At 40.9% G+C, this 26,382-nt stretch overlaps 1 protein-coding gene across 3 annotated transcripts in view; it reads right to left on the bottom strand.

Moving 5' to 3' along the window:
* ASTN1 (astrotactin 1) overlaps nt 1-26,382 on the bottom strand; it is a 318,993-nt gene that overhangs the window by 58,327 nt on the left and 234,284 nt on the right. For all 3 annotated transcript variants that reach the window (XM_074389834.1, XM_074389833.1, XM_003925340.4), the window contains exons 12-16: nt 25,438-25,604; nt 21,886-22,080; nt 19,992-20,119; nt 12,485-12,589; nt 9,931-10,119 (exon numbers count right to left, since the gene is read on the bottom strand). In XM_074389834.1, coding sequence (XP_074245935.1) covers nt 9,931-10,119; nt 12,485-12,589; nt 19,992-20,119; nt 21,886-22,080; nt 25,438-25,604 — 784 coding nt within the window. The remainder of the gene's footprint in view (nt 1-9,930; nt 10,120-12,484; nt 12,590-19,991; nt 20,120-21,885; nt 22,081-25,437; nt 25,605-26,382) is intronic.

The raw sequence follows: 26,382 nt of genomic DNA, 5'->3' as shown, positions 1-26,382 counted from the left end.
TCCAGTAATACCTCCCTTAACATGCTGCGCTGGGGTAGGATGGGCAATACAGCAGGCCCTCCATCATACTCAGTTTTGTTTTCTGCCACTTAATCTAGTTATAGTCAACTTCAGAAATAAGTATATGTAGGGTTCTGTCCTCTTTGAGGTTCCAGGCATCCACTGCGAGTCTTGAAAAAGATCCCCTGCAGATCCCCTCCAGGGACTACTGTATAGACATTTTATTGCTTAGGACATGAAGTACTCACCCCAAAAGATGTGAAAACTCCAATGCTGTCAAGTTCAGATTCTCACATCTGATGTAGAATCTTCCCTTCCCTTGCCCTTTATCTTGTGATTTTTTTTTTCCTCAATACATTTCCTGCAGAGATAATTAGTGGTGGACTGGAGCCTATAACTTAATCAAGATAAAGTGCCTGGTGAATATATGTCTTGTACTACTTAGCCTTTAGCCATATGCTTACTTCTCCTGGGTCTGTATTTCCATGGCCAGGCCAGTTGCACATTGAGCTACGTGTCGAATGAAAGAAAATGCACTAAACAAATTGGTCCTATTTTAGCTTGGTGAATCTAGGAAACACAGCGTGGCCATTAACAGAGTTTCTTTTCTCCATATCCCATCTGGGAATCTGGGCTTCTCTCTTTTTCATCATGTTGATTACCATTCTGATATTTAGCAATGATCTCCTTTAGGCCCTATGTTAGTCTAGGAGCTATAGGAATCCAGACAACAATCGTAATGGTTTTGTGTTTGCTATATCATCTCCTGCCTGGATTATTCTGCTTCCCATCTTTGTACAATGAGCTCCTTATATTTCAAGTCAAGTCTCGGCTGAAAATCACTATCACTGAGGCCTTCTCTGTGCTGGACATCTGGATTTACTCCAATTCTCCAATCAACTGGCTTCAGTTTCCTCAAAGCATCTATCAGTATCTGAAATTATTGCTTTCATTTATTTGTTACTTGACATTTTCTCTCTCTTCTCACTAGGATATGAACTCCAGAAAAGCAGGAAAATTTTTGCTTCATTCATTATCATATCCCCAGAGCTTATCCAATGATTAGACATAGGTGTTAAATAAATAATGAACAGCCCATCCCAGGAAGCAATCAATCAAGTTCTGAAGGCAAAGTTTACCTACATGGAGTAGTTGGGAATAGTCCCGAATATGATAAAATTAACTGCTAAATTGTATGGTATAGACAATATGTTACTACTTATCAGGCTCATAATTATATGGAAGGAGCTTTCATCAGCACTAGAATTTTCCCATCAACCAAAATACTATCCAGGTAAGGATGTAAAACTCTTTAAACACTTTCTAGAGGACAAAATGAGAGCCTCATGTGAATACTGTTTTAAGCAGTAGATAGAAAACTAGACAGTTTTCCTGAGATAGTAAGATTAGGACAATGCTGCCTAGAGTAGTACAAAGCTATTAAATAACAAAGTCAGCTTATTGCCTTTAATAATGATTTTTGGTATGCTTCCAATTCCTTTCAGTGCCTGAGGGCTTTAGATAGTTCAATTCTTCAATTCTGCACACAAACTATTTTCTGCACACAAGCCTAGTGATCAATGGCCTAATCAAAGAAAAGCCTTGGTCCAAAGCAAAAACCACTCAGGACCTCCTTCCTGACATCCCTCTGAGGAGTTGACATCAGGACATAACCCTGGAGACCACCGTGCCATGGCTCCAGTGTTGAAGTCTCTGTATTAGACAGGATGAAAAAAGACAGTAAGAGAACCCACTGTCTGCAGGTCTTCAAGAAAAATATACATACTTGCTATTCAAAATGTGGTCTTGGAACTAACAGCTTTGGCATCATCTGGGAGCTTGTCAGAAATGAAGAATTTCAGGCCCCACCCAGACTTACTGAATTAGAATCTCCATTTTAACAAGATCTTAGGTGATACATATGCATATTACATTTTAAGAAGCACTGTTGGATAAGAGACAAAAACTATTCCAACAACTGTGTCATCATTATGGATCATGGCCAGAATAAATCCCACAACACTCAAAACTACAAAAAACTAAGAGTGAATGGCAGTGGGTGCATCATGAAATCTACCCAGGGTTGATTTCTGGCCCATGGTGGGTTCACCTTAGACCAGTTTCCTGGCTTCAGTTGTCCTTATTCTACCTTATTTTGTCTACACACTTTTCTACTTTGATTTCTTTCTGTGCAATTGGCAGGCTAAAAGCCAAGAAGTGATTGCTGGTCCAACTCAGGAGGTAAAGGCATTCTTTTTAATCCTGACTCTATTACTTACTATTTCTTTGGCCACATGCACATTATTTATTTGTATTATTATTTCCATATCTATAACATGGGGAGGGTAAGACTTAAATGATAGGTATGTTTGAGGATTAAATGAAAAAAAGCGATGTAACATGCTTAGCAAAGTGCCTGCTCAAAGTAAGTGCTCGAAAAAAAAAAAAAAAAGTAGCTGTTTGGTAATATTATTCTTAGTAACTTTGTCCCTCAACCTACATATCTAGTTTACTCTGGACTCACTGCATCAGAGCCTAGGGACTTGGAGACTCAAATTAAATCCTCACGCATATGTTTAGGAAAGCTGTAGGGCCTCTTCAGGAGGCTCTGTCTATGATACCAGCGGGCTTAGCTGTGGCAGCACCGTCAACAGGCCTGTCTGCCTGTGAATGCTGCGGAACTGCTGCCTTCTCTAAATCCCCTCTCTGCTCACTGCAGTGCTTTGCATGTAGCAGGCCCTCAGCAGACATTTGTTGAGTGAATTAATTAATCATTTAGAGAAAATAAATATATGCCATAATTGCTTTGCTTACTTGAGTGCTAACTTTGTTGTTGTAAATGTATATAGAAAGATCCTTTGGAGCTCATTTGCAACCTCGGGGTTGTGAAACATAAAGCCTTATAGAAATTTGTTATGACTTTTCATTGGATTTCTATAAATTTGTGTCATTTTTATGCCCTATGTTACAACGAAGCAAGTTAGCCTAAGAACTATACCATCCTCAAATACACAAGGACAGGTCTAGGCTGACCAGCACTCACAGAGCAAGATTCGAAGGCTGACTGCTGATTCAGTTGCTGTTTTTGGTTCAGGCAAAGCAGAAGTCTGTTCACTGTCCTGGGATAGGAAGCAATTTAGTCTTCTTGAGCTATATCCACACAAAAATGTGGAAGACATGGCATCTTGTCTGCTGGAAAAACAATGCCCCATAGGTGGTTTACTCCTTTCTTTGACTCTAATCTGATTTATGCCTGCTTAAAGCCTGAGCGTCACCTTCGAGGATGAACCCTCAGCTTGTGCCTCGGAGGGAGAGCAGGTCATTCTTCTCAGCTTTCCCCAGGGGAAGGAAGCAACTGACCAGAAAAAAAAAAAAAAGAAAGAAAGAAAAGGGTGGATTATGTAGAAAAAAATGTGGATTATGAACGAGAAGGTGCAGTGGAAATGAAGAGCTTGCTTATTACAATTTGTCCACCCAGATAACCCCGCGGATATGTACCAAAAGCAATAGCAAGAAAAGGCAACGGCAAAGGTCAGATCTAAAGCAACAATGAAAGCGATATTGGAAAAGGAAGGGAAGAAAGACCCAAGGAAATCCACTCCTGAATGAAGTATTAAAAAAAGGAAAAAAATGTAGTGTGCTTAGTGCATTAGGTGAGGGTTACAATTAAACCCCCAAAAGTTCTAATTTAAAAAAGGCTTCCTTTTTTCTTGGTTATTTCTCTGGAATATACAGATCTGTATCTCTTTACTGGTTTCTTATGAAGTAAGAAAATATAAAGGATCTGTTCATTTAACAAAATATAGATGTTAATTACATGCCAGGCACTGTGTCAGGAATGAAAACTCAAAGATTAATAAGACGTGGTCATATCATTATATAATTCCTCCCAGTCTTCAGTCCAAAGCTCAGCTTTCCGCAGATAAAAAAGTATCTTTTCCTTTGTTCAGTTACCCCACTGATATAGTTAACTCAGGATAACATAAACTTTTTAGAATATAGTTTTCAATGTTTTAAAAGAGTTTTATTATAACAGTGGCAGATGCTTGTGGGAAAAGCAATTTGAAAGTTTTTGGTCCAAAAAATAAAAGTCCCTCATCCATATCTCTAATCTTGGAGCAAACAGATACTTTATTTTGAGATTATATGTACATGTTTCTCTATAAATATGCATGTTTGTATGTATGTGTATATTTTATATATACACACAACTTATATACATATCTATAAATATCTGTATTTTGAGAGAAAGGATAAAATAATTAAATATACATGTATTTATAATTTTACAGAAAGACAAGACCCTAGCATATCTATTCTTCTACAAGTTGCTTTGTTCACTTCCAAATGGCTAGAAATAGCCTACCTCTGGATGGACAGACAATACACTGGTAGCAGTGGTTGCCTGATTGCCTCTAGGGAGTGGGACTGGATTACTGGGAAATGAGTGGGAAGAAGATTTACTTTCCATTTTATTCTTTTTTCTGCATTTTGGTTACTTCAAATAAATAAACTTTTGAAATTAAAAAAGAAGAGAAATATGGTAAATACTGTCAAGTCTATTATTATGGAAGACAGTCATGCAGGAAAATGACAATCGAGGGAAATGTGGAGAGTGCTGCCAAAGGATCCATATAAAGAGCTGTGAGAGCATAAAATAGGCAGCAGAGAACCCTGTCTGAGTGTCAGGGGAGGCTTGGTGGGAGTGATGTTGGAGCTAGCTCTTGCAGAGTAGGAAGGAGGAGATGGTAGAATGGAGGGCAAGTTAGACAGATTGAGAATCACATGCTCTAAGGCTCGGAAGTGTGAAAAGCCTTGATGCCCTCTTTTAAACTAGGAGAATCTTTGTCCCGGACCTATGCTGGGGCCTCACACTTGGCAGAGTATTATTTAAGATCTAGCAATTTATAGACCTGTAGGAGGCAATGCAAAAATGCAAGCAAGAAACAGAAATCGTATCCAGGAAGACTAATGTGTTATTCCTCAGGGCCTGGAAAGAGAGGTAGATGCCCCCAGGAATTAGGCCACGGAACAGACACAAAAGGAAAAGAGGGTTTCAAGTGGAGGACAAGAGAAGCATTCAGGAGAGAAAATTTCCGAGTGAGGCAGAGTAGTGGAGACTTCAGAGAGCAAATCTGTGACCTTGGACTGAAGCAGGAAAGATGTCTCTTGGGACCGAAACTGTGGTGATGCAAATGAAAAGGTTTTAGACTGACAGAAGATAACCTTATATCATCAGAGCATAGGGTACTCAGGGTAGGTAGTGGTCAGTGATGCAATGGCTGGAGAGGTGAGAGAGGGTGGTAGGCTGAAAAGTGGCTCCCATAGTCCTAATCTCTAGAACCTGTGAATGGCAAAGGAGCCTTTGCAAATGTGATTGAATTAAAGCTCTTGAAATGGGAAGATTATCTTGAATTATCTGGGCGGGCCCAATGCAATCACAAGGGTGCTTATAAAAGGGATGCAGGAGGAGTCAGAGTCACAGAGAAGGGTATGTGGCTCAGAGACTGGAGTGACTCACTTTAAAGATGGAGAAAGAGGCCACAGGCTAAGGAATGCAGGTGGCCTCTAGAAGGGATTCTTCCCTAGGCTTCCAGAAGGAACTAGCCCTGCTGATGCCTTGACTTTAGCCCAGCGAAACTTGAGTTTGGACTTCTGGCCCCCAGAACTGTAAGAAAAATACATACATGCTTTTTAAGCCATCCAGTTTGATGTAATCTGTTACAGCAGCCACAGGAAACTAATACAAGGCGTGCAGTTAGCTGTCTGTGCTGAGAAGGCAGGAAAGAGTTACTGAAGGGTTTCAAGCTGAGGAGTGATACCATTAAATAGCATTTAAAAATGGTAACAGATGGTGAATTGTAGAATGGAGTGGAGTGGCAGGAAATGGAGGCAGAAGAGATACATGAGGGAGCAATTCCAATAGTTTTTATGAGAACCTTGAAGAAATGGAGAAGAGGAGACTCTGTTGAAGACATACTTAGGTGGTGAAAAGAACTTTGTAATGATTGAATGTGGAGATTAAAGAGGAGGATCAAGCAGGAATCCTCACTCCACACTGTGACCCATCAAAGGAGTTCACAAATCTACCACAGTGTAGTACTTAAAATGGGGAAGAGAAAAGAAAGCATCCATCATTGAGGCGCCTGTGGAATTCCCAGGCAGAAATGCTAAACACTCAAGAGCAAAGGCAGGTTTGAGCCTTGGAAAAAATGAAGAGAATTAGGAGCGTCAGCTGAGGTGGCTGCAGAAGGATAGCACCCAGCAACAGGAAGGGGAGACTCGCTAAGGAGAAACCCTGTGAAATGACCATGATGCACATGGTTTCCTTAGAGGAGTATGGGCAAAAAAGAATGAGAAATAAAAGCTAAAGACTTATGAAGAGAATCTGGACAGAATTGCATCCAGGGCATCGAGGGAATGCAGGATTTTCAAGAAAGCTGCCCTGGTCAACAGGGACAAAGTCTTCAGTTGAGATACATGGCATGCTCACAGGATTGGCATCAGGGAATCGCCGATTAAGAAGCCATAGGGTAGATTTCCTTCTCCAGTGCTGTTTTTGTAGCACAAAACAGCTGATAGCGATAATTTGAAGAGTGAACTGGAGGTGAGGAAGTACAGAAAAGAGGTATAAACTACCCTTGTAAGAAATAAGGGGCTAATACATCGAAAAGGAACAGCAGTAAAGAAGGGCACGTGTTTACACAAGAACTATTTTTTAGCAAGATATGAGGTTGGAGAAGAGAGAGTTCAGTGGCTGAAGAGACTGTGAAGATTAAAAAGGAGGAGGATAATGAAGGCGTGAGGTCTAGAGGAAGCAGGGAGAGACGGGTGCTGGCACACAGATGGAGAGGCTAGCCTGGAGAGGAAGAACCACCCCCCCACCGCCCCGCCGACATTTTCTGAGGCAGGAGGGCAAAGGACGACGGGAGAAGATACGCGTAAGGTTAGATGTGGGGTCAGAGGAGGTTGAACATTTCATTTCTGAAATTCTGTCTTCACTTGCCCTGTAAAAACAACTCAGGCAGGCTAATCTTGGACAATAAGAAATGAAAGTATGTTTCTTACAGGCTTCATCAGACTTATCTTAAGCGAGATGATCCTCAATGTCGGTAAGGCAAACCACATGGTGTTAGCATGACCAATAAGTGCCTGCTGAATGGGAGGCTGCCTTCTGAAGATCTGGCCCAAAACACCCATCTCTGAGTTTTCCTCAGTCAGGCATAACTAAAGCAAGTTACATGTCTGCAATAAAACCCACATGGATGTCACCACCTCAGAGACGCTTTTGTCACCATTACTATGACCATCACCACTGTCACTGACAACAAAGCAACAACAGTAGCGAACACCACGAGTCCTTACCAAGTGCTTGGTGCTGTGGCTCTGGGAATTTAAAGTCGAATAAGGCACAAAACCTAGTCCTGAGAATTTTATGGCTTTGTAGAGAGAAGAGGGGACTTTTACCCAAATACCTAACCTGAGAAAACTTCCCATGTAAAGGAAGATTCATAAGGATTCCTAAACTGTCAGGGCTGGAGAACCAGAGAGGACATTACAGATGAGGTCCAGGTAAGTGACTGACTAAAGTGATATCACCGGGATGACTCTAGACTTCCATCCTTAAGTCCTGTGCTCTTTCCATTTCATTTCACCATGGTAAACTTCCTTCCCTATTCAATCCATAACTAATTTTAGGTATCTGGTCATAGTTATAGAAATAAAAAACAAAGAAACTCATTTCACTAGAAGAGTTTTCAAGTCATAGCAGGGAATAACATATAATCAAAGGACTCAAATCCAGAAAGTGTCCCTTGCATATCACAGAAGGTATAGCCCTCTCAGCACACTTGTCACTCCTAGGGTAAAGTTCCATTCTGTATCAGCCCTCTCAGAGAGCAAGACAGAAATATCTCCCTTTGTCTTACGCACATATCATTCTTTTTAAGATGGAGTCTTACTCTGTTGCCAGGCTGGAGTGCAGTGGTGGGATCTCAGCTCACTGCAATTTCTGCCTCCTGGGTTCAAGGGATTCCCCTGCCTCAGCCTCCCGAGTAGCATGTGTATCATGCCCAGCTAATTTTTTGTATTTCAGTGGAGACAAGGTTTCACCATGTTGGCCGGGATGGCCTTGATCTCCTCACCTGGTGATCTGCCTACCTCAGCCTATGCATCATTCTTTATCAGTTACATTCCCTCATGCAACATTTTAGAATAAAAGAAAACTGATGCCCAAGGAGGAGAAATATATTTAAAGAACCAGACTAAATAACAAAACACAAAAACCCTATAACTTAGAGGTAAGGTTTAGGAATGAAGGTGGTAGACAGAGATTGATATAGATCAACTAAAATGTTTGCATGTGTTTTAAGGTTAGTAACAAGCAAGGAGCTTTAAATAGACCATATTTCAGAAAACCAAAGTCAACACTTAGACTGTGGCAAAACTAGCTCCTGAGTGGTAAGGGAGGCTTGTGATGAAGATGAGTAGGGCATAATGCCAAGGCCGTGGACAGAATTCCCTCCTGGATTCAGTTTTTAATTTTAAGGACACTGCAGTACTTCGGAGAGAGACAAGGTCTGGAGCTCTTGGCAAGGTCGGACTCTTATCTCCCAGAAATCTGAGACCCTGGCAATCCTTGAACCACTGGCAAACAGAACTAGGAAAGGATTCAGTCCCCTGGTTCAGTCCCCAGGCTCTGGCATGAAAACAGAAGAAAGCTTTGCCAGCTGGAACTGACAGCATCTACATTTGCTTATATTACATTGCTCTCTTGGCAAATTGGAATCAGAACAATGTTAAGAACCTGAAGTTTGAAGAGACAGCAGAAGCCTGTGGTTGTGTTTCTAAGTTTACAGTAATGAAGGTTTGAGGGGAATGAATGGCTGCAGCCACTGCAGCCCAGTCTCAAATCTCTTGTTTCTTCTGGGAGAAAGTGTCCAGCCAGAAGAGAGGATATCGTGGCTCTGCTACCTCTTGAGCAAGGCGAAACAAGAAGCTCAAAGAACCAAGAGCACCTCAGTCACAGGGACGTACTTGCCCCTGTGGCAGCCCTGCTGCCAGCAGAGGCCCCTTGTCTCAGAGGAGCCCTTCCTTGGTCCTTGAGTCTTAAGATGACCCATTTCTTGAGTTTCTATTGTGCTAATTCATCTCTTGCCCTTTAGCAAGTCCCATATCTACAACTTGGCCTCATCAGAATGCCATGTGGATAAACTCAAGAGAAATTCCATGAATGGCAGTTCTAAAGTAGTCTTGGTTGATCAGATACAAATATACTGGCCACCACACCTGCTATACCAGAGGGTGAATCAAGAAGGTGTAACAAATTTCAATTTCTTATACTGACTTGAACTGAATACTAACTTGCTGTCAAGACAGCAGACAAGGATTTATTTGTGAGGCTGTTATTCAGAGCTATATAAACACCTGGCCAATAGAGATTCCCTCATAACACAAATCAGTGGGAAAAATGAGCCTACGCAGAGGGCAGCATGAAGCGAGAAAGGGTTTACTATGTATGTAGCTGCTATAAAGGGATTCTAGGCAGAGTCGGGTGTGACTCCTGGAGACTGAATCACTCTCACTGCTTCTTCCCGCCTCTATACAAGCAGTCTAATACTTTGTCCCCACTAGGGTAGCAAAATGGATAGTGGCCGGCCAGAACCTTTAGAGAACTCTCTCTGTGATAACTAACATAGTAAGCTTACAATTTTGACTCCAGTCTGCATCTAAAATTCCCTAAACGCTTTGATTTTGAGATTTGGTTTTTGCAACCAAACCTTGGAAATTTTAAAGATAGGCACAGATCATTGGGGGAAAATCTGAATGAGTCTTGTTCCTATAGACTCCTTAAAATTGGTCTTATAGATGGTATGTGGGCAGCCGGTACTGGCATGAGGTATGGAATTTGCCAACACGCATGTCACTTACCTTTACTGATGTCTTCATACTCCAGCCAGAGTCGCCGCTGGACCTGCTTGTTTGGGTACCAGATAGAACAGGACTCCTCAAAGCCGTAGATAGCTTCCTGGATGTAATGGTTGCCGAACTGGTCCAACAAAGCCACAAAATCTGCACGAGATGTGGCCCCATCCAGCGAGTGGAGAGCATTGCTGAGGGCTATGGAGAAGCATCACCCAAGGATAAGAAGGAGGACTCACAATTTGGGTATATGGATTCCCAGGCAATTCAGCCCCAAACATGGAAGTGCCTGTGTGGCTCAAAGTGACGTTGGAGAGCTAGCTACAAGTGTCCAGTGAATGCTTCCATTTAGCTAAATCAGATATTTCAGTTCCTAAGTGAATATCTTTTAAGCCAGTTGGTTGTATTAACTTTGTGCCAAGTCAAGCGAAACATTGCCAAACCTCTGCTGTCCCCCTTAAATCAATGTTTTTTTTCTTTTTTTTTCAAATCACAGGTCATGACATTAAATCAATTTAGTGAGTTCAAATAATTGCATTTGAAAAACGCAGAAACAATTAGCATAGTCTAAAATAGAAACACAAATACCAGCTGAGAACATTTCACATCGTGAAGATAAAGTATCACTTCATGAAACTTCTGTTGTGTGCATATGGGAGTATGTGTATGCACAAGGTCACGATACAAAATGTATTCTGACTGTGCGTAGTGATCAAAAAAGGCAATTGCAAAATGCTGCCTTCAGATGTAGACATGGGCAATGAGAAGACAGTGACAGAAGAAAGGTAAGAAAAGTTACTAATACACTGCTTCTATTTTATTGCAGAAATTCTAAAATAAAAGGGCTGGGAAATGACAAATGGAAGAGAAAAACTGTTGGCCTCCTATCTCCCAACTCTGCAGGCAAATCTTGGATTTGCTGTCTCTCTTTAAGAGAATTACTGTATACCTGTCTGAAAGATGACCTATGTTAAATTTTCTAAATTTAATACCTTTTGGATCTGGCTAGCTTTACATGGGACATGTCCTTCCTTCCTTCCTTCCCTCCTTCCTTCCTCCCCTCCCTCCCTCCCTCCCACCCTTCCTTCCTTCCTTCCACCCTTCCTCCCTCCCTCCCTGCCATCTCTCTCTCTCTCTCTCTCTCTCTCTCTCTCTCTCTCTCTCTCTGGTTCTCTCTTTCTTGACAGAGTCTCACACTATTCTCCAGGTTGCAGTGCAATGATGTCATCTAGGCAAGTGATTCTCCTGCCTCAGGCTCCCGAGTAGCTTGGATTTTAGGTGCCTACCACTGCATCCAGCTTTTTTCTTTTTTGTGTTTTTAGTAGAGATGGGGTTTCACTGTGTTGGACAGGCTAGTCTCAAACTCCTGACCTCATGATCCACCCATCTCAGCCTCTCAAAGTGCTGGGATTACAGGTGTGAGCCACCGCACCCAGCCCATGGTTTTCTTTTCTACCTACCTGTCTCCTATCAAGGCAGTCAGGTCTAGCTCAGCTTGAGACCTCAAGTGCTGAGGTCCACGTCACTGTGACACTATTGTGTGACTTTGAAAGGCATGTGGCAGCAGTGATATTTGATTGTTAACTTCTGATATGCACAGCATCTGTGCTGGGTGCACACTGACCATGTAAATGGAGTAAAGTCTCTGATATTGTGTTTTCCTGGAACAAAAAGTAGCCTAGTTCTTTCTAGATGTGCTGCACTAGAAGAGTTTCTGTCAGTAAGTTCCCCATCCCAGTCACTTCCTGCCGAGAACTCTTTTGTGTTAAAAAAGAAAAAGTTCTGAGTCCCTTGTGTCGAAAATGTGGTATATCTTTAATGCATTATCTTTCTCTGTGCACAAAACTTAACCCTTTGTGAGTTTCTGTCTCACTTAAGTTCATAACTTCTCTATCTGTCCTCTACCATTCATCTGTCTCCCACTGGCTCTAAGGCTCTACCTCCCTATTGCTGACCCTAAAACCCTAAGTAAGTTTACAACTCAGTACTCCTTAACTTACTAGCTATATGTAGAGAGAGAAGCTCTATTAAGATCTATTTCTCTTTCTCTCTCTCTCTCTCTCTCTCTGTCTTTCTCTCAATCTTTCAGTCTTTATTTCACTCACTTGCTGTTTAGGAATGTTAAGCTGCTTTCTGGTTTTCCTCCCCCCATTTCCCCCCCCCTTTCTTGCTCTCTTTTTTTAGTTAATTATATGGAATCCCTAAATTATGCTCTTTGCATTTGGATTACTTAATTCTGTCAATTTGTAAAAAGTCTGCTTTTACGTATCCTCTCCACACACTGGATGACCCCAGGAAAAATTATACCTTTGCTGGCTCCGGTCTTGCCCTTTCCCTCTCTTCTACAGTCCAAGTTAACATGTGCAATGAAATCTCTACTTAGAAAAGAATCCGATTCTAGCCATCTGCTCTTCTGGATACATCTGAGTAAATAGCTCACACATCTCATGCAGTAGCTATATTTTAGGCGGCATCTTCGACAATGGGACCAAAGGCTTCTCTCCTCGGAAAGGACTTGTAAGTTCTGGGGGAGGTGGGCAGGATGGCCCACAGCAGTGCTCACCCTGAGAGATGGCCACTTGGTTGAGTTTGATGTGGTACATCACAGACCGGACTTTCCAGTGCTGCAGCACGGGGTATCCAGACACTTCACTGAAGTTCACCATGCCTAAGGACAGAAGAGATGCAGGCTCAGTTCCGAGACTGATTCACAAGTCTCAAATCAAAAAATGTGACCACCTCTATGAGGTGAGTTGAAGGATTGTAATTGTGAGAAAATGATTAAATGTTCTTTGATGAAGATGATTTCTGGAACCACAGTAACAACATCTATCATTTATTGAATGCTTACTCTGTGCCAGGCATTTTGCTAAGCACTTTGCATGTATTAAGCCATTTGAACCTTGTGGGACAGCTGTTATTATTTGAATTTTATAAATGAGAAAATTGAAGCTCTAAGTCTGGCTATGTTACTGCAGCAGGTAGTTTCAGAATGATAGTTGCTTTCGTACCCAATAACTTCTTGTTCTCAAAATGTGACTAACCTCTCTCTGGCTACCTGGCAAACAGATTTTTTGGTGCCCAGCCATTTTATCTGTAAAGTGATAAGTTTAACTAAGATGACCTCTTGCTTCCTTTTCAATTCTGATTCCTACCAGCTGTCTGATTTTGGGCCATGCAACTCATTTGTTTGTATTTTGATATCTGAAAAGTGGGGATAATGGTATTCATCCTATCTACTTTACAGGCAGGTTGTGAGAACAAATAAAATTATGTGTGTAAAAGTACTTTGAGAAAAGATAAGGTCCTTAAGACACCAGGTAAGCCAGGATGGGGCTCCAGATGACTCTGAGGCCAGGCAGCAGTTCTTACTCATTCTGCTGTAATATCCCCATAACAAATTTATATTAAACTCCAGGCTTACTGTAATACACCCGAATTTTACTCTCTTTAATGGTTGCAGTAATTGACTCAGCTCACATACCTGATAACATTGATTTTTCTGTCTCATTTAACTGATTTGTGTTCAGTATTTAAGTTTTAATTACTCTCAGGCTGATAGTGCTTATTCCTTCTTTACCAGAAGGAACAGTATCAGGGTGACAAAATCATTAACAGGCAGGAACAGCCAAATATTGAATGCCATCTCTGTGCCAGACGTTGTGATAGTTGTGTGTTGTCTCCCTTTTATTAATGGAAAAATTGAGGCTCTGAGACATTAAGTTAGTTGTCCAAGGTCACTCTCAATAAACACACCCTTACAGCCTCTTAGAGATGTTACCAATAGGCTATTCTTCCTTAAGTACCTTGAAGAAAGAGTGTGACCCTGTTTGAAACCTACCCATTACTATAATTATAAAATCCTATGGAAACAAAATAATTAGGCCATAGGAAAAAAAATCGCCTTGCTAAGTATAGAAAACAAATTTTAGCTTCATTTCTATGCTTCATCTTTGCTATATGTGTTAGTTATAGGAATATACACACATATGCATACGTGTGTGTATATATTTATATATACACAAATACAAGGGCAATATATAGCAAATGCATAATGTATAGAATGTGTGGTATGTGTGCATGTCTACAAATATAATAGCAATAAAACATATGTAGTGAATTATCCTGCCATTTGGACCCATGTTTCCTTCAGGCTAAATCAACTAATTTAATGCTTAATCTGGATGAAGAGTAGGTAGGATGAATTAGCTGCTTGTCAACCCTGATAAAATTAGGTGAGTAATTGCCAACATTTCACTTCTGTGTGAATCATATTAGAATAATTTTTGGTAAGGTGAAAAGAAAAAGGTCAGGAAAGGTGCTTAGTGAATCGACTGCTTACATTTTATCTTAGGGAATCAAAGACAAACTACCTGAAACTAAGAGAAAGTTTTTAGTATTCTTTTCTTTCAAATATTCTTTTAGGGCATTAATCTTTGTGACTATGGACAGTCATACTACTCCATACTTTGGTTTTTAACTTTTATGTTAACTTCAAAAGTATACAAATGGCATTCTAACTTTACAAGTTTAAGACTTCAGTCACATGCTTTAAAGGTACATTTTATTAGAGCATAAGATGTATGTGATATGTAGAACTATTTAATATAACAAGTGTTCCCTAGTTATGTCAGCTCATCCACTTTGCCTTTATTTTTAAAAGTTGATTATATAAAAATAACAAGCCCACTAAATAAAAAATTTTCAAATTATGAGGCAAAACTACCTTTAATTGAATTGTTTCCTTCCTAGGGGAAAAAGAAACAGAAAACACAAAGCCCGAGTTCTAAGGCTGGCTGTGCTGCTGAATAGGTAGTTTCAAAATGATACTTTCATACCCATAACTTCTTGTTCTCACAACCTAACCATCCTCTCTGGCTACCTGGCTCTGGGATCTTTTGGTTCCCAATTGTTTCATCTGTAAAGTAAGAGTCTTAGCTGACATGATCTCTTGCTTTCTTTTCAGTTTTGATTCCTACCAGTTGTATGACTTTAGGCCAGGTCACCCATTTATTTGTGTTTTCATATATGAAGAGTCTAAATAATAGTATTCATCCTATTTACCTTGCAGGCAGGTGGTGAGAACAAAATAAAATGGGCAATAAAAGTTCTCTGAGAAAAGAGAAAGTACCATACATATACATGGTCTCCATATGTTATCATCATCATCAACCTTACCTCTCTCACATCATACCTAACTGTATAAGCTTGGCATTTCTTAATTGGTGCTTTTGTTATAACTTCCCGGGCTTTTAAGCCCAGAACAATAGAGGCAGGATAAAATAAAGGAACAAGCACAGATGTTGGGTGGGGGAGAGGGGTAGGGATAACAGTGTTCCACATCCACCCAGAATGGGCCAAACAACTGAACTCTATTACTTAGCTGGTCAACATTTCTCCTGGATGCATTTATGCTACACCATAGTTAGGGAACAGTTACAAAACTATTAATGCTTAGAAGTGTTTTCCATGCTCACTTACGATAATAATTCCATTAGTTAAAAAGAAAGGGGTATTTAAAAATATATATTATCTAGGTGAGTCATATGACATACTTTCTCAAGGTGCCCTTGACAGGCAGTCAGGTTCAATTTTTTTTCTTTTTTCTTTTTTTTTTTGAGACGGAGTTTCGCTCTTGTTACCCAGGCTGGAGTGCAATGGCGCGATCTCGGCTCACTGCAACCTCCGCCTCCTGGGTTGAGGCAATTCTCCTGCCTCAGCCTCCTGAGTAGCTGGGATTACAGGCATGTGCCACCATGCCCAGCTAATTTTTTGTATTTTTAGTAGAGACGGGGTTTCAGCATGTTGACCAGGATGGTCTCGATCTCTTGACCTTGTGATCCGCCCGCTTCGGCCTCCCAAAGTGCTGGGATTACAGGCTTGAGCCACCGCGCCCGGCCTAGGTTCAATTTTTTTTTTTTTAATTATTATTTTGGGACACATTTCTGATGACTATTTTTTTAAGCAATTATCTCTGACTATGTTTTCTCAAGAAAAAAACATTAATTTTTCTTACCTATGCTTGAGAAAAGAATGACTGAGCAGACTTTATGGGCAATCTTTAAAGCAAGAAAAAGAGAAAGAATGAGGAAGAAGGAATGAAGGGAGGAAGGCAGGCAGGCAGGCTGGCTAGCTTTTTCTTGTTATATTTTCTTGTTATATCTGAAATATCAGGGAGATATGTATATTGCCCCAAAGTTCTAAAGCCAAGAGTCCATCCCCTTTGGATGAACTTTAAAAAATTCTAATGAGCACAGAGGTCTAAACCTTCACATAGGTTTAATGACTGTGGCACCCAACAGGCTTATGAATGTAGCCAGCAGCCTCCTCTACCTCCTCTGGACTCCCTTATTTTTCTCAGCTGAAAGACTGAATATACAAATGGGCAATATCCAGATCATGCATAAAAATAGAACTCTGACTCACATTCTGCAGTAACCAGCTCAGAAAACCAACCCATTATCTAGAGTAACTAGCCTAGGAAGCCCATCTACTATTTGAAAGTCAGACTTATGGGAAGTCAGACCGCTATCCACAAAAAACAGCCCCAAGAAGCCAAACAATAACCACTGTAACAACTGACACCAAACAATCCAGACTTGATTAATAGCTGACAACTTCCCTATTTTTTTCCCAGTTCCACTTAAGTCCAACCAGAGAAAGTACAACATGCAGTCCTAACCAATCACACAGGATGCCCTCTTCTAGTTAAGCCACCTACAATTTTCTCATCCAACAGCCTCCAATATGGGCATACTCTTTTCTTTTTTTCTCTCTAAAGCTTTTCTACTCCTTTGCCTGCCTTTGAGTCTCTGCCAAAATACAAGTGATGTTGGCTCTAACAAGCCTCTAAATAAATAGCCTTTGCCTGTTCCTATTTGCTTGGTCTTTGTTTATTTCCATACAACTTATAACACCAAAACGTCCTGTTATTTTGATGGAGAGAGAAGCCATCAGCGAGATAAGACATGTAGATCAGTATTTCCAGTATATTCTTCAAACTGATAATTCTGCAAGATAGAAATAGGTGTTACATGTGAAAATGATTCTCTAGTTAAATAGACTTGGGATTTGCTAGCTTAAAGTAAAAAGGATTTCTTTACTGTCTTTACTGCAGGGCTTCTAGGAAACCTCTGTAATGTAAGGGTGTTGTCTATTGCTGGGAGGAGGATACTCTTTCCAAACATATTTGAAGACAGAATCTGTTTATGAATGGAGCCCTGACTTTTCATAAGAAAACAACAAACAAACAAAATGCTTGGAAATGCTGATATAGAAGAGTCTTAAGATCACTTTAGCCATAAAACCCTCTAAGCTAAGTTTATGGGAATTGTGACTGATATAGTAGATAGAATGAAATGATATAAGTTTCCCTGTATAAGTCTAGAAAGGTAAAATTAAAATGTTGCCAGAACTAGAGTTAACATGGGGAAGATTTGGTCAAGTATCTCTTTAATAGATTCTTCCAGTTATTCTGGGCTTTAAAACAAACCCAGTTCCTGCTTACATCAAAGGAAATATGTGGTCTTGGCTTAACTGTTACCACTTTTTAACAAAAATAGGTTAAAAACAAACGCAAGGTAGAAAAGTAGTCAAATCAAGATTCCCATAAATTTAGCTTAGAGGATTTCAGAGCAAAAGTGATCTTAAGCTTAAACTTGACTGCCTTGGATATCATATCAAAATAAAGGTGTCCCATCTGGGCATCCTTCTATTCATTTTCCCTCCAATGGGCCAAATTAGGAGAGGTCCAAGGCCATGTGGAGAGAGAAGTTTCTGTTGTAAAGGAGGGTCTGGTTTGAATCTTTCTTTGTTCCCACAGATGAAGAGTCAACCACATGTTTTTCTGATGTTTCTCAGTTCTATCCACCCTCTCCTCCCCAAAAGCTTCAGGAAACGTCCAGCACTTCTCTGGCTATCTCATAACTGAAGTAAAATCTCCTCTCTCCACCATAAGTTATGTGTGAGGAAGATGTCCTGCAGACCTTTAAACAGAGCCACGTATCTTATTAGTGTTGTGGCTCCTAGGCTATTTGTGTGTGACCCCCCCACACCTCTTCAAGGCATTTTATACACACATGTGGAAAGTGTCTGTGCAAACTGTGTGGCAACAAGAAAACTAGATTCCCTAATGCCAGAGATGAAGGATTTAGGGATATGTCCAGAAGCTGCAATTTAATTTTTCAGGTGCGTATATGTGTACATGTGCTTGTGTGCATGTAATATGTCATAGGGCAATTGATTTTGAAGAGATTAATTGCTGGTCCAGAATATATTTAATTGTTTTATTCTCTTGCTTTTTATTTTCTAGAGGTTAACTATTATTTCATAGTTTTCATACTATTTTCTTTCTACCTTTAAATACTTACGTATTCACACGATCTCACTATGGGTCAGGAACTATTCTAAAAACTTTACAAATAAGAATTTATTGATTCCTCACATCAATCCTATAAGGAAGATAGTGTTAGAATGCCCATTTTGACAGGTAAAAGAAATTGAGACACAGAGGAGTTAAGCAATTTGTCCAGATCACACAGCCAGTAAGGAACTAAGCCTTACTGCCAAGCTCAGAGCCAAGGCTGTAAATCGCTATGCTATATTACATCAGACAGACCTACATCTCAACCCATTTAGGTCTAAACCCACATTTTTAACATAACTTGATATCTGGAAGAGACCCACCCTTAGGTGAACCCATTCTTTAGAAAAGGAAGAAAAAAGGAGAGGAAGGTGTGCAAGGAAAGATCTCGGGCCCCCAAAATCACTAAGCTAAAGGGAAAAGTCAAGCTGGGAACTGCTTGACTTTTGTAAACCTACCTCACATTCTATTCAGACTTATCCCTCTGCTCACTGAGATAAACGCATATCTAACTGCATCCTTTGGAAAGGCTCATCAGAAACTCAAAAGAATGCAACAGTTGCTTTCTCACCAATCTGTGACCTGGAAACCCCCTCACCTCTTAGAGTCATCCTGCCTTTGCTTGGAATTGTCCCGCCTTTCCAGACAAAACCAATATACTTTGTATATATATTGATTGATGTCTCATGTCTCCCTAAAATGTATAAAACCAAGCTGTGCCCCAGCCACCTTGGGCACATGTCACCAGGACTTCCTGACGACAGGCTGTGTCCCAGGTGCATGTCCTCAACCTTGGCAAAATAAACTTTCTAAGTTAACTGAGACCTGTCTCAGATTTTCTGGGTCTAAAAAGGTATAGAATAAGAAGGACAGAATGAATAGGGAAAAGAGTAACAAACAAAGAGAAACAAACAAAGCAATCGGTGGAGTTGAGCTCATGTCTAGTCTTCTGGCAAGTGTTGCCAAATCTCAGTCAGTCGCTTCTCATTAGTCCATGGGACACCTTGAAGTCTCCTCTTTGGCCCAGGAGGTGCCAGCTGGGGGTCTTTAGAGGCACAGACAACCATACCCAGAGATTCTTCCCTCTCTTCTAATTAATCTGTGTGTTTGTTCCATAATGAGCCTGAAGGAAGAATGCTGCTGGGCTCAAAACAATACTGAGGGGCAGGCATTATTATCCCCCTCTTATCATGGGAGACTCTGAGGCCACGTGAAACTATATTGTCTAATGCCACAAAGAAAGTAGCAGAGATGCAAACTCAGAGTCATGTAACAACAAAACTGTCACTTTATATTTCCTCATGATGCTCCATAAGTACTTGCCAGGAAACCCAACAGTAGTAATGATAGATATTTAGGTGAGAGTAGCAATCTAGCTTCTCTCTCTGCCTCTGTGACCTGGTCACTTCCTCTAATCCCACCAAGAACTCTAAGCAACTATTATCTTACTTGTTTTCAATGTATCTCTGTGAAACTAACAAGAAAATATACTATTTGGACCACTTTGCAGGTGATTATATGATAATATCAACAATTTTACTGAAAAATAATCCTACTAGCATTCAGTTTTATGGCTGATCTTTTATTGTGTATCAAGGAAATCACTGGTTTAGAAACCAAAATAAATGAGGTTAAATCTTGATTTCATGAAACTGCAAGGAGCTGCTTGTTTTTTTCCAGTTGAATAAGGTTGAGAAGGCACACTCACCAGTCAGGAAGTCAGGGTCAGGGGTGGGCTCGGAGATCTCCTCTAGGCATTGATTTTCCAGGGGGACAGTGGCTACCACAAGACCATCTGGCAGCTGCTGGTCTAAACCACGAGCAAAGTTGTTTTGCCTAGAAACAGGGTAGATATTCATTTCTGAGTGTTCAGATGAACCCGACTCCTTACTGGGCATTTTACATTTCAATCATAATGTAAAATTACTATTTTTTTGAGACAGAGTCTCACTCTGTCGCCCAGGTTGGACTGCAGTGCTGCAATCATAGCTCACTATCGCCTTGACCTCCTGGACTCAGGTGATCCTCTCGCCTCAGCCTCCCAGGTAACTGAGACTACAGGCATGTGCCAACACACCTGGCTAACTTTTTGTATTTTTTGTAGAGATGGAGTTTTGCCATTGTTGCCTCGACTGGTCTCAAACTCCTGAGCTCAAGTGTCACCCACCACTTCGGTCTCCCACAGTGTTGAGATTATAGGCATAAGCCACCATGAACTGCCTCACAATGTAAAATTCCTTCTGAACCAAGAAGTTCCCCTTACCCTGAACCCCACTGTAAGTACATGTCAGGAGTAAGACATAATGGGTATGGTGGGTGGCGTGAGAGCTGGCGGAGATGAGAAATCACCCAGCCGAAAAGGTCTACCAAAAGGGTAAAGAACATGCTTCCCTCTTTTCCAACTCAGTCACTACTTTCTGACACCCTCTCAGCAAGATCTAGACATAGTCTCATTTCCAGACTACAGTGAAGACTACAACCACCACTAGATTAGTGATGACACCTTACTTCTTGCCTTTGGCAAACTAATTCCTAGGCTAAAAGGGGATATGTTAGTAATGCCTCCCATCTACAACAGAAAAAGCAACTGATTCCAAAAACTGTCTTGAAAATTTACTATCAGTTTGCTCACAAGAGTCTAGGCCCAGATTGCTGTCAACTGCTGGTCCATATCATAATACTGTCCATATCATAACACTGACATCCTCTTCCTCATCATCATCTCCTGGAAAGTATTTTCCCATGGGTTCTAAGAAGATGTATTCAAATAGTCCGAGGCAGAATAGGAGCAGGCACTGAACAGAGAATCACCTAGAAATAGTCTAAATCAGTGGTTTGAAACATTTTATTCTCAGGATTCCTTTATACTCTTAAAAATAACTGAAGGCTCCAAGTGGCTTTATTATATTTATACAATAAGGCCCAATTATGTCTATCTATATTTATAATATTAGAAGTTAGAATAGAAATTTTAAAAATTTATTATTCACTTAAAAACAACAAAAATGAATTCATTCAATATTAACATATTGTATAAAACATGAAAGAAGTGATATTTTAAATTTTTTTACAAATTTAAAAAGTATCTGACAATTGAAAACAGCTGGATTCTCACATCTGAATTCAATTTACTGTAACATCTTGTTTGGATTGAAGTATGGGAAGAAAATCCAGCTTTTTTGCAGTTGGAAAAGGCAGGACCTTGGAGATACCCTGAGAGGGTTCTGGAGGCCCTTAGGTATCCTTGGATGGCACTCTGAGGACTGCTGTTCTAGACTGACTCATACACTGATACTTCAATTCATAGGGAAATGGAGCTTGAGCATTTTTGTGCAGGCTTTCAAGCATATCTTCCAGTTCCTGCCTGGGCAAAGTAAAATCTCATTTAACACTTTACTGTTAGCCCAAATTAAGCATGGTTCTTGGATTCTAAAAGAAGGAATGTAGACTTGGAGAACACCAAACACAAGAACATAGTCTGTCTCTTTAGGCATATCATATTTACCTTGCTCCGAGATATAAAGCTTTATGCTAGTGCAAAGCTCTTTAGAGAAAGTCCACAAACAGCCTTGAATAGTCGGTTCTATGCATATGAGGGTTACCTGAATGTTCCTTTCAGCACCTGTCCAGCAGCCACTTCCTTGGAATGGTTGTTGTAACCAAAGAACATCTCCCCGAAGAGGGTCTGGTTCATGGGAAGCTCCCTGCTTTCCCCACAGTCACTTCCCTCTGGGCAGGTCTCTGTGATGAGTTGGCAAGAGCGGCCATCCACACCAAGCTTGTAGTCCTCAATGCACCTGGCACGAAGGAGAGTTGAATGTAAGAAGTTATTCCATCAATCAGCCATGCAGGCAAGTCCACCTGTATATTGGGAAGAAATGCCGTTGACAGCATGTTGGATGACCAAAGATTACATTCCTAAATTAGATTCCAATTTGATTTTGACTCCTTGGTTTTTGAAGCCAGTAAACTGAGGCTCCTTTTATCATGTGATCAGACTAAATCTCTCACCTTTGCTGTGCAGCCAAGTGCTGTCAGAACTTCAGAGTGCCCTCTCCTCTAATAACTGTACAGTTTCCCACATGGGTCAGGGTAAGAATCCTGAAGATAAGCGTGTAAATGAGTTAACACATTTAAATCCAACATATTCTAGAGCTTTTCTTAAGAACCATCTACATGGTCAGATCCTGCATTTGTTTGGAGGGTAATTAGGCAGCAAAAGGAATGACACTATGCTTAAGAAATTAATAACTTTCTAATCTGGTCTGGTGACAAGTCAACTAAGAAATTAGAAAGATTTATCATCTCAAGGCGGTGCTCTGTTTGAATGTATCCAAACAGGAGATTAACCCATAAAAACGCCTCCTCCATTAGGAGTAACCTTCCTGAACTAAATAGACCCTAGGGCACATAGTGTGAATGCCATGTGCACCATTAACCAACAACTGCCTCCTTGGCATCCTCCTAATTATTAGGATGGAAAAGCAACACCAGTGTTAGCAAATATGGGTCAGCAACTCATAATTGGACCTTATTTGTAGTTACAGTGAGAAGAATATACATTTGTTGACTAAAGTAAGAACTTCTTTCATAAGGCTGCCATTAAAAAAGAATACTGATTTAATTTGGGCCTCTAATTAGACATACACCAAATTTAGAATTTAAAGATGCTCATGATATTAAAGCACATCATTTATTACTATCCACAGTCATTGTTATAATAAGATGAAGAACTCTGTCGTATGTAGAGGAATGAGGGCTAACAAAGGGAGCAGCAGTATTGTTAATAGCAGTGACTTTGTCCTTTACAAAAAAACCTTGGGCCAGCTGATTAATCTCTCTGAGTTTCAGTTTCCAAAGCTGTAGAAAGGGGCAAAAAAGTAGCTGCTTCACTGGGTTGTTGAGAAGATTGAGAGACTGCATGTAATGAGCTTATGCAGTGGCTAACATACAGCTAGTGCTCATTCAGTGTTGTTGTTAGCAGTAGCAGCAGAGGTGCAAATGAGGCCCATGTTCATGCAACTTTAACTGCTTTTTCCATTTATCATTTATATATTTGTGTGAACAGGTGTGATTAGAAATCTTTAATTATAAGTGTATGTGATTTGGTCTTTATATAAAAATCTCAAATCAAGGACTTCTGTGGCAGGCTATATTTAGTACCTTGGATAGTGCTAAATACACACGTGTCTGATTCTTACTGAAACAGGAGGAAATCCAGCTCAGGTCCTACTATATTAGTTCAGGAAACAGATGTGACTCAAGACTCCCAGAGGATCCCATGGCACCAGCTTAGGTCTGGGGCAAGATAGGAAAATGGTTCCCTCCTTAAGCAATAACACAGTGTTTCTAGGAAGAATTTTGAAGCTGGCTGGTCCCCTTTCAGTCTACCATGAACATCTGGACAGCCTCCCCTTCCATGCTGCCTCATCTCCCCATTCTCCTGGCCGTGTAGCCCACCGTAAACTTCTTTGAGGGGAGAGACCAGGTCAGATATCCCGTTCTTCCACCTACATCTGACACCCAATGTTCTCTGTGCAAAGTAGGTGCTCAAATGTATGTTTATTAATTAAACTTAGGTAACTTTGGCTGAATTGACCTCTGTTAATTGAAATGGGCCAACCCTGATGATAACATTACAGTGAATATATTAAGATTTAGAGCAAGCTTCCATTTATGGTATAAGAGTTTACAAGAAACTGAACATGAAAATGGCTCAATTACAAAGAAATAAAACAAAACACAGTAAAATAACATTTCATGATTATTCAGCAGGCACTGGCTTTGGCAACAATCCAGCCTAGTTTTATGACTGTAAACACTGATTTTCAATGCAAGCCTGTCAGACTGTGAGATCCTTGAGGGCAAGAACTATGTGTTATTTATCTTTGCAGCTCAGTGGTCGGCACAGTATGTGGCATAAAGTAAATTTGGTCCTTAGCAGACCGGAAGAGAGAGGAGAGGGGCGAGGGGAGGGAGTGGGGAGAACAGAGAGTGGGGAAAGGACAGACAAGCTAACTATGGCTGTAGAAGAATAGCTGAATCTTTGTTTACTTTATAAATATAGCATAAAATGTTTTTAAATATAATTCCAGTCAGCAGTGTAAATTTAAATTTTGAAAGAATCACAGAACTTTAAAAAAATCACGGAGGGACCAGGCATGGTGGCTCATGCCTGTAATCCCAGCACTTTGGGAGACCGAGGTGGGCGGATCACCTGAGGTCAGGAGTTTGAGACTAGCCATGGCTAACATGGTGAAACCCCGTTTCTACTAAAAATACAAAAAAATTAGCTGGGCGTGGTGGTGCACACCTGTCTACCCAGCTACTCAAGAGGCTGAGTCAGGAGAATTGCTTGAACCCAGAAGGTGGAGGTTGCAATGAGCCAAGATTGTGCCATTGCACTCCAGTTTGTGCAGTGAGAGCAAAACTCCATCTCAAAAAAGAAAAGAAATCCGAGAGTACCTGATTCTAGTCTGAATTTTCTCACTTATCACCTTCCCAGCTTTGAGGGAGTCATTTAACCTCACTGTGCATTAGTTTTCCCATCTGTAAAATGAGGTTGCATTGCCTGCCCTGCTCTCTTACAGAGTAATCCTGAGAAGAGATGAACTGGGGTGGGTGAAAGAGCTGGTCTGCAGGAAAGTGCTTTTTACCCAGAGGAATAACTGTGCCTCAGGAGGAGTGGCTGCATGCAATGCTGGGACTTTGGGGGCAGAATTTAGAGAAGTTTCCATTTGTCTAAAGACCACCCCCCTTTTTTGAGAATTGACTAGTTTTGCACACTCTTTCCTAAGTTTTAAACTATGAAAACCTTTTGTCACAAAACACCTAATTAACATAGCCTTTCAAAACACAACTTGGAAAATGCTCGTTTAATTGGAGGATGATTTAAGTAAACCATGTAGTTAACTTCCACTTGCAGGGAAATACCCCAGACTCAGTTTCCCCATCTATAGGGGTTGGACTAGACTTAGGTCCCACCCAACTCGGACTTTAAAAATATTCCTCCTCCTGTCCCAGAGGATCTTTCCTCAGAAACTAAGGGATGACCTAGGGTGACCTACTCGTGCACATTTCCTGGGTTTAGCATTGATAGTCCTGTGTCCTGGGACAGATGGACGCCAGGTGGCCTCGCTGGCAGCTCAACTCACCCACAGAACATGAGAATGTTGTACAAGGTGGGGTCATCCGGGAAGGGCGCCATCTGCTGGAGGCACAGCTGCTCACAGCCGCCGTTGAAGCCGTCGGAACAGTCCACCCCGATGTGGCGGTCATAGCAGCCGGAGCTGTCCTTCATGGGACTGAGTCCGGAGGGGCACTGGCACAATCAGAAAGCATCCAAGTAGATGTGTGAACCAGGGAACTGAGGTCTCTGGAAACTGAGTGTAATCACTGACACTAATTTGTAGCACTCAGCCTTGAAACTATTAACATTGGCAAGTAATCCACAAATTTCCCACTGCGGTGGACTTCTTTGAAAAAACAAGTGACCTTTTTTGACATCTTGCTGCTTCTCTCTGGACACTGATCACACACATTTGTATTAAAGACACTTCTTCCAAAAAGGCTGGAAGAGAGCATTGCAGTAAGACAGAGCCAAGGTGTGCTGGCCTCCCAAATGGGCCTCTGGCTGGCAGGAGAATAGAAGTGATTGGCCAGAATTAGAACGCATTTGCAAAGATTCCTTTGGGCTACCCAAAAGCAGTGCTGCTGTTTGGCTTTGGAATTAAGAGATTTTTTTTTTTTTTTTTTTTTTTTTTAATGTCTAAAGTCCGTTATCAACACTGGTACCAAACAGCAGTGGTGGAGGGAACAGATGGATCCAGGGCTTCTAGCCTGAAGTAAGAAGTGAAATTTCCCTATAAGCTTGGAGGGGGTTTGCGCTCATAGTGGGAGTAGCTGTATCATCACCTTCCTGTGTCAGGGATGTTCTTTGGAAGACACACAGACAAGGGTACCCACTATATGATCACCCACAGGTGCTGCACTTTGGTTTGGCTGGATACTTTTAATGCAAAATATTTAGCTTCTCTGCTCTACCTGGTCCTCAATAATCTACTCCCCAGGAATTACAGCAAAGAGAAAATCTAAGAAGA

The sequence above is a fragment of the Saimiri boliviensis genome, chromosome 19 (assembly GCF_048565385.1).
Source record: "Saimiri boliviensis isolate mSaiBol1 chromosome 19, mSaiBol1.pri, whole genome shotgun sequence".
Taxonomy (NCBI): domain Eukaryota; kingdom Metazoa; phylum Chordata; class Mammalia; order Primates; family Cebidae; genus Saimiri; species Saimiri boliviensis.
This window is presented reverse-complemented; position numbering and strand designations above follow the sequence as displayed.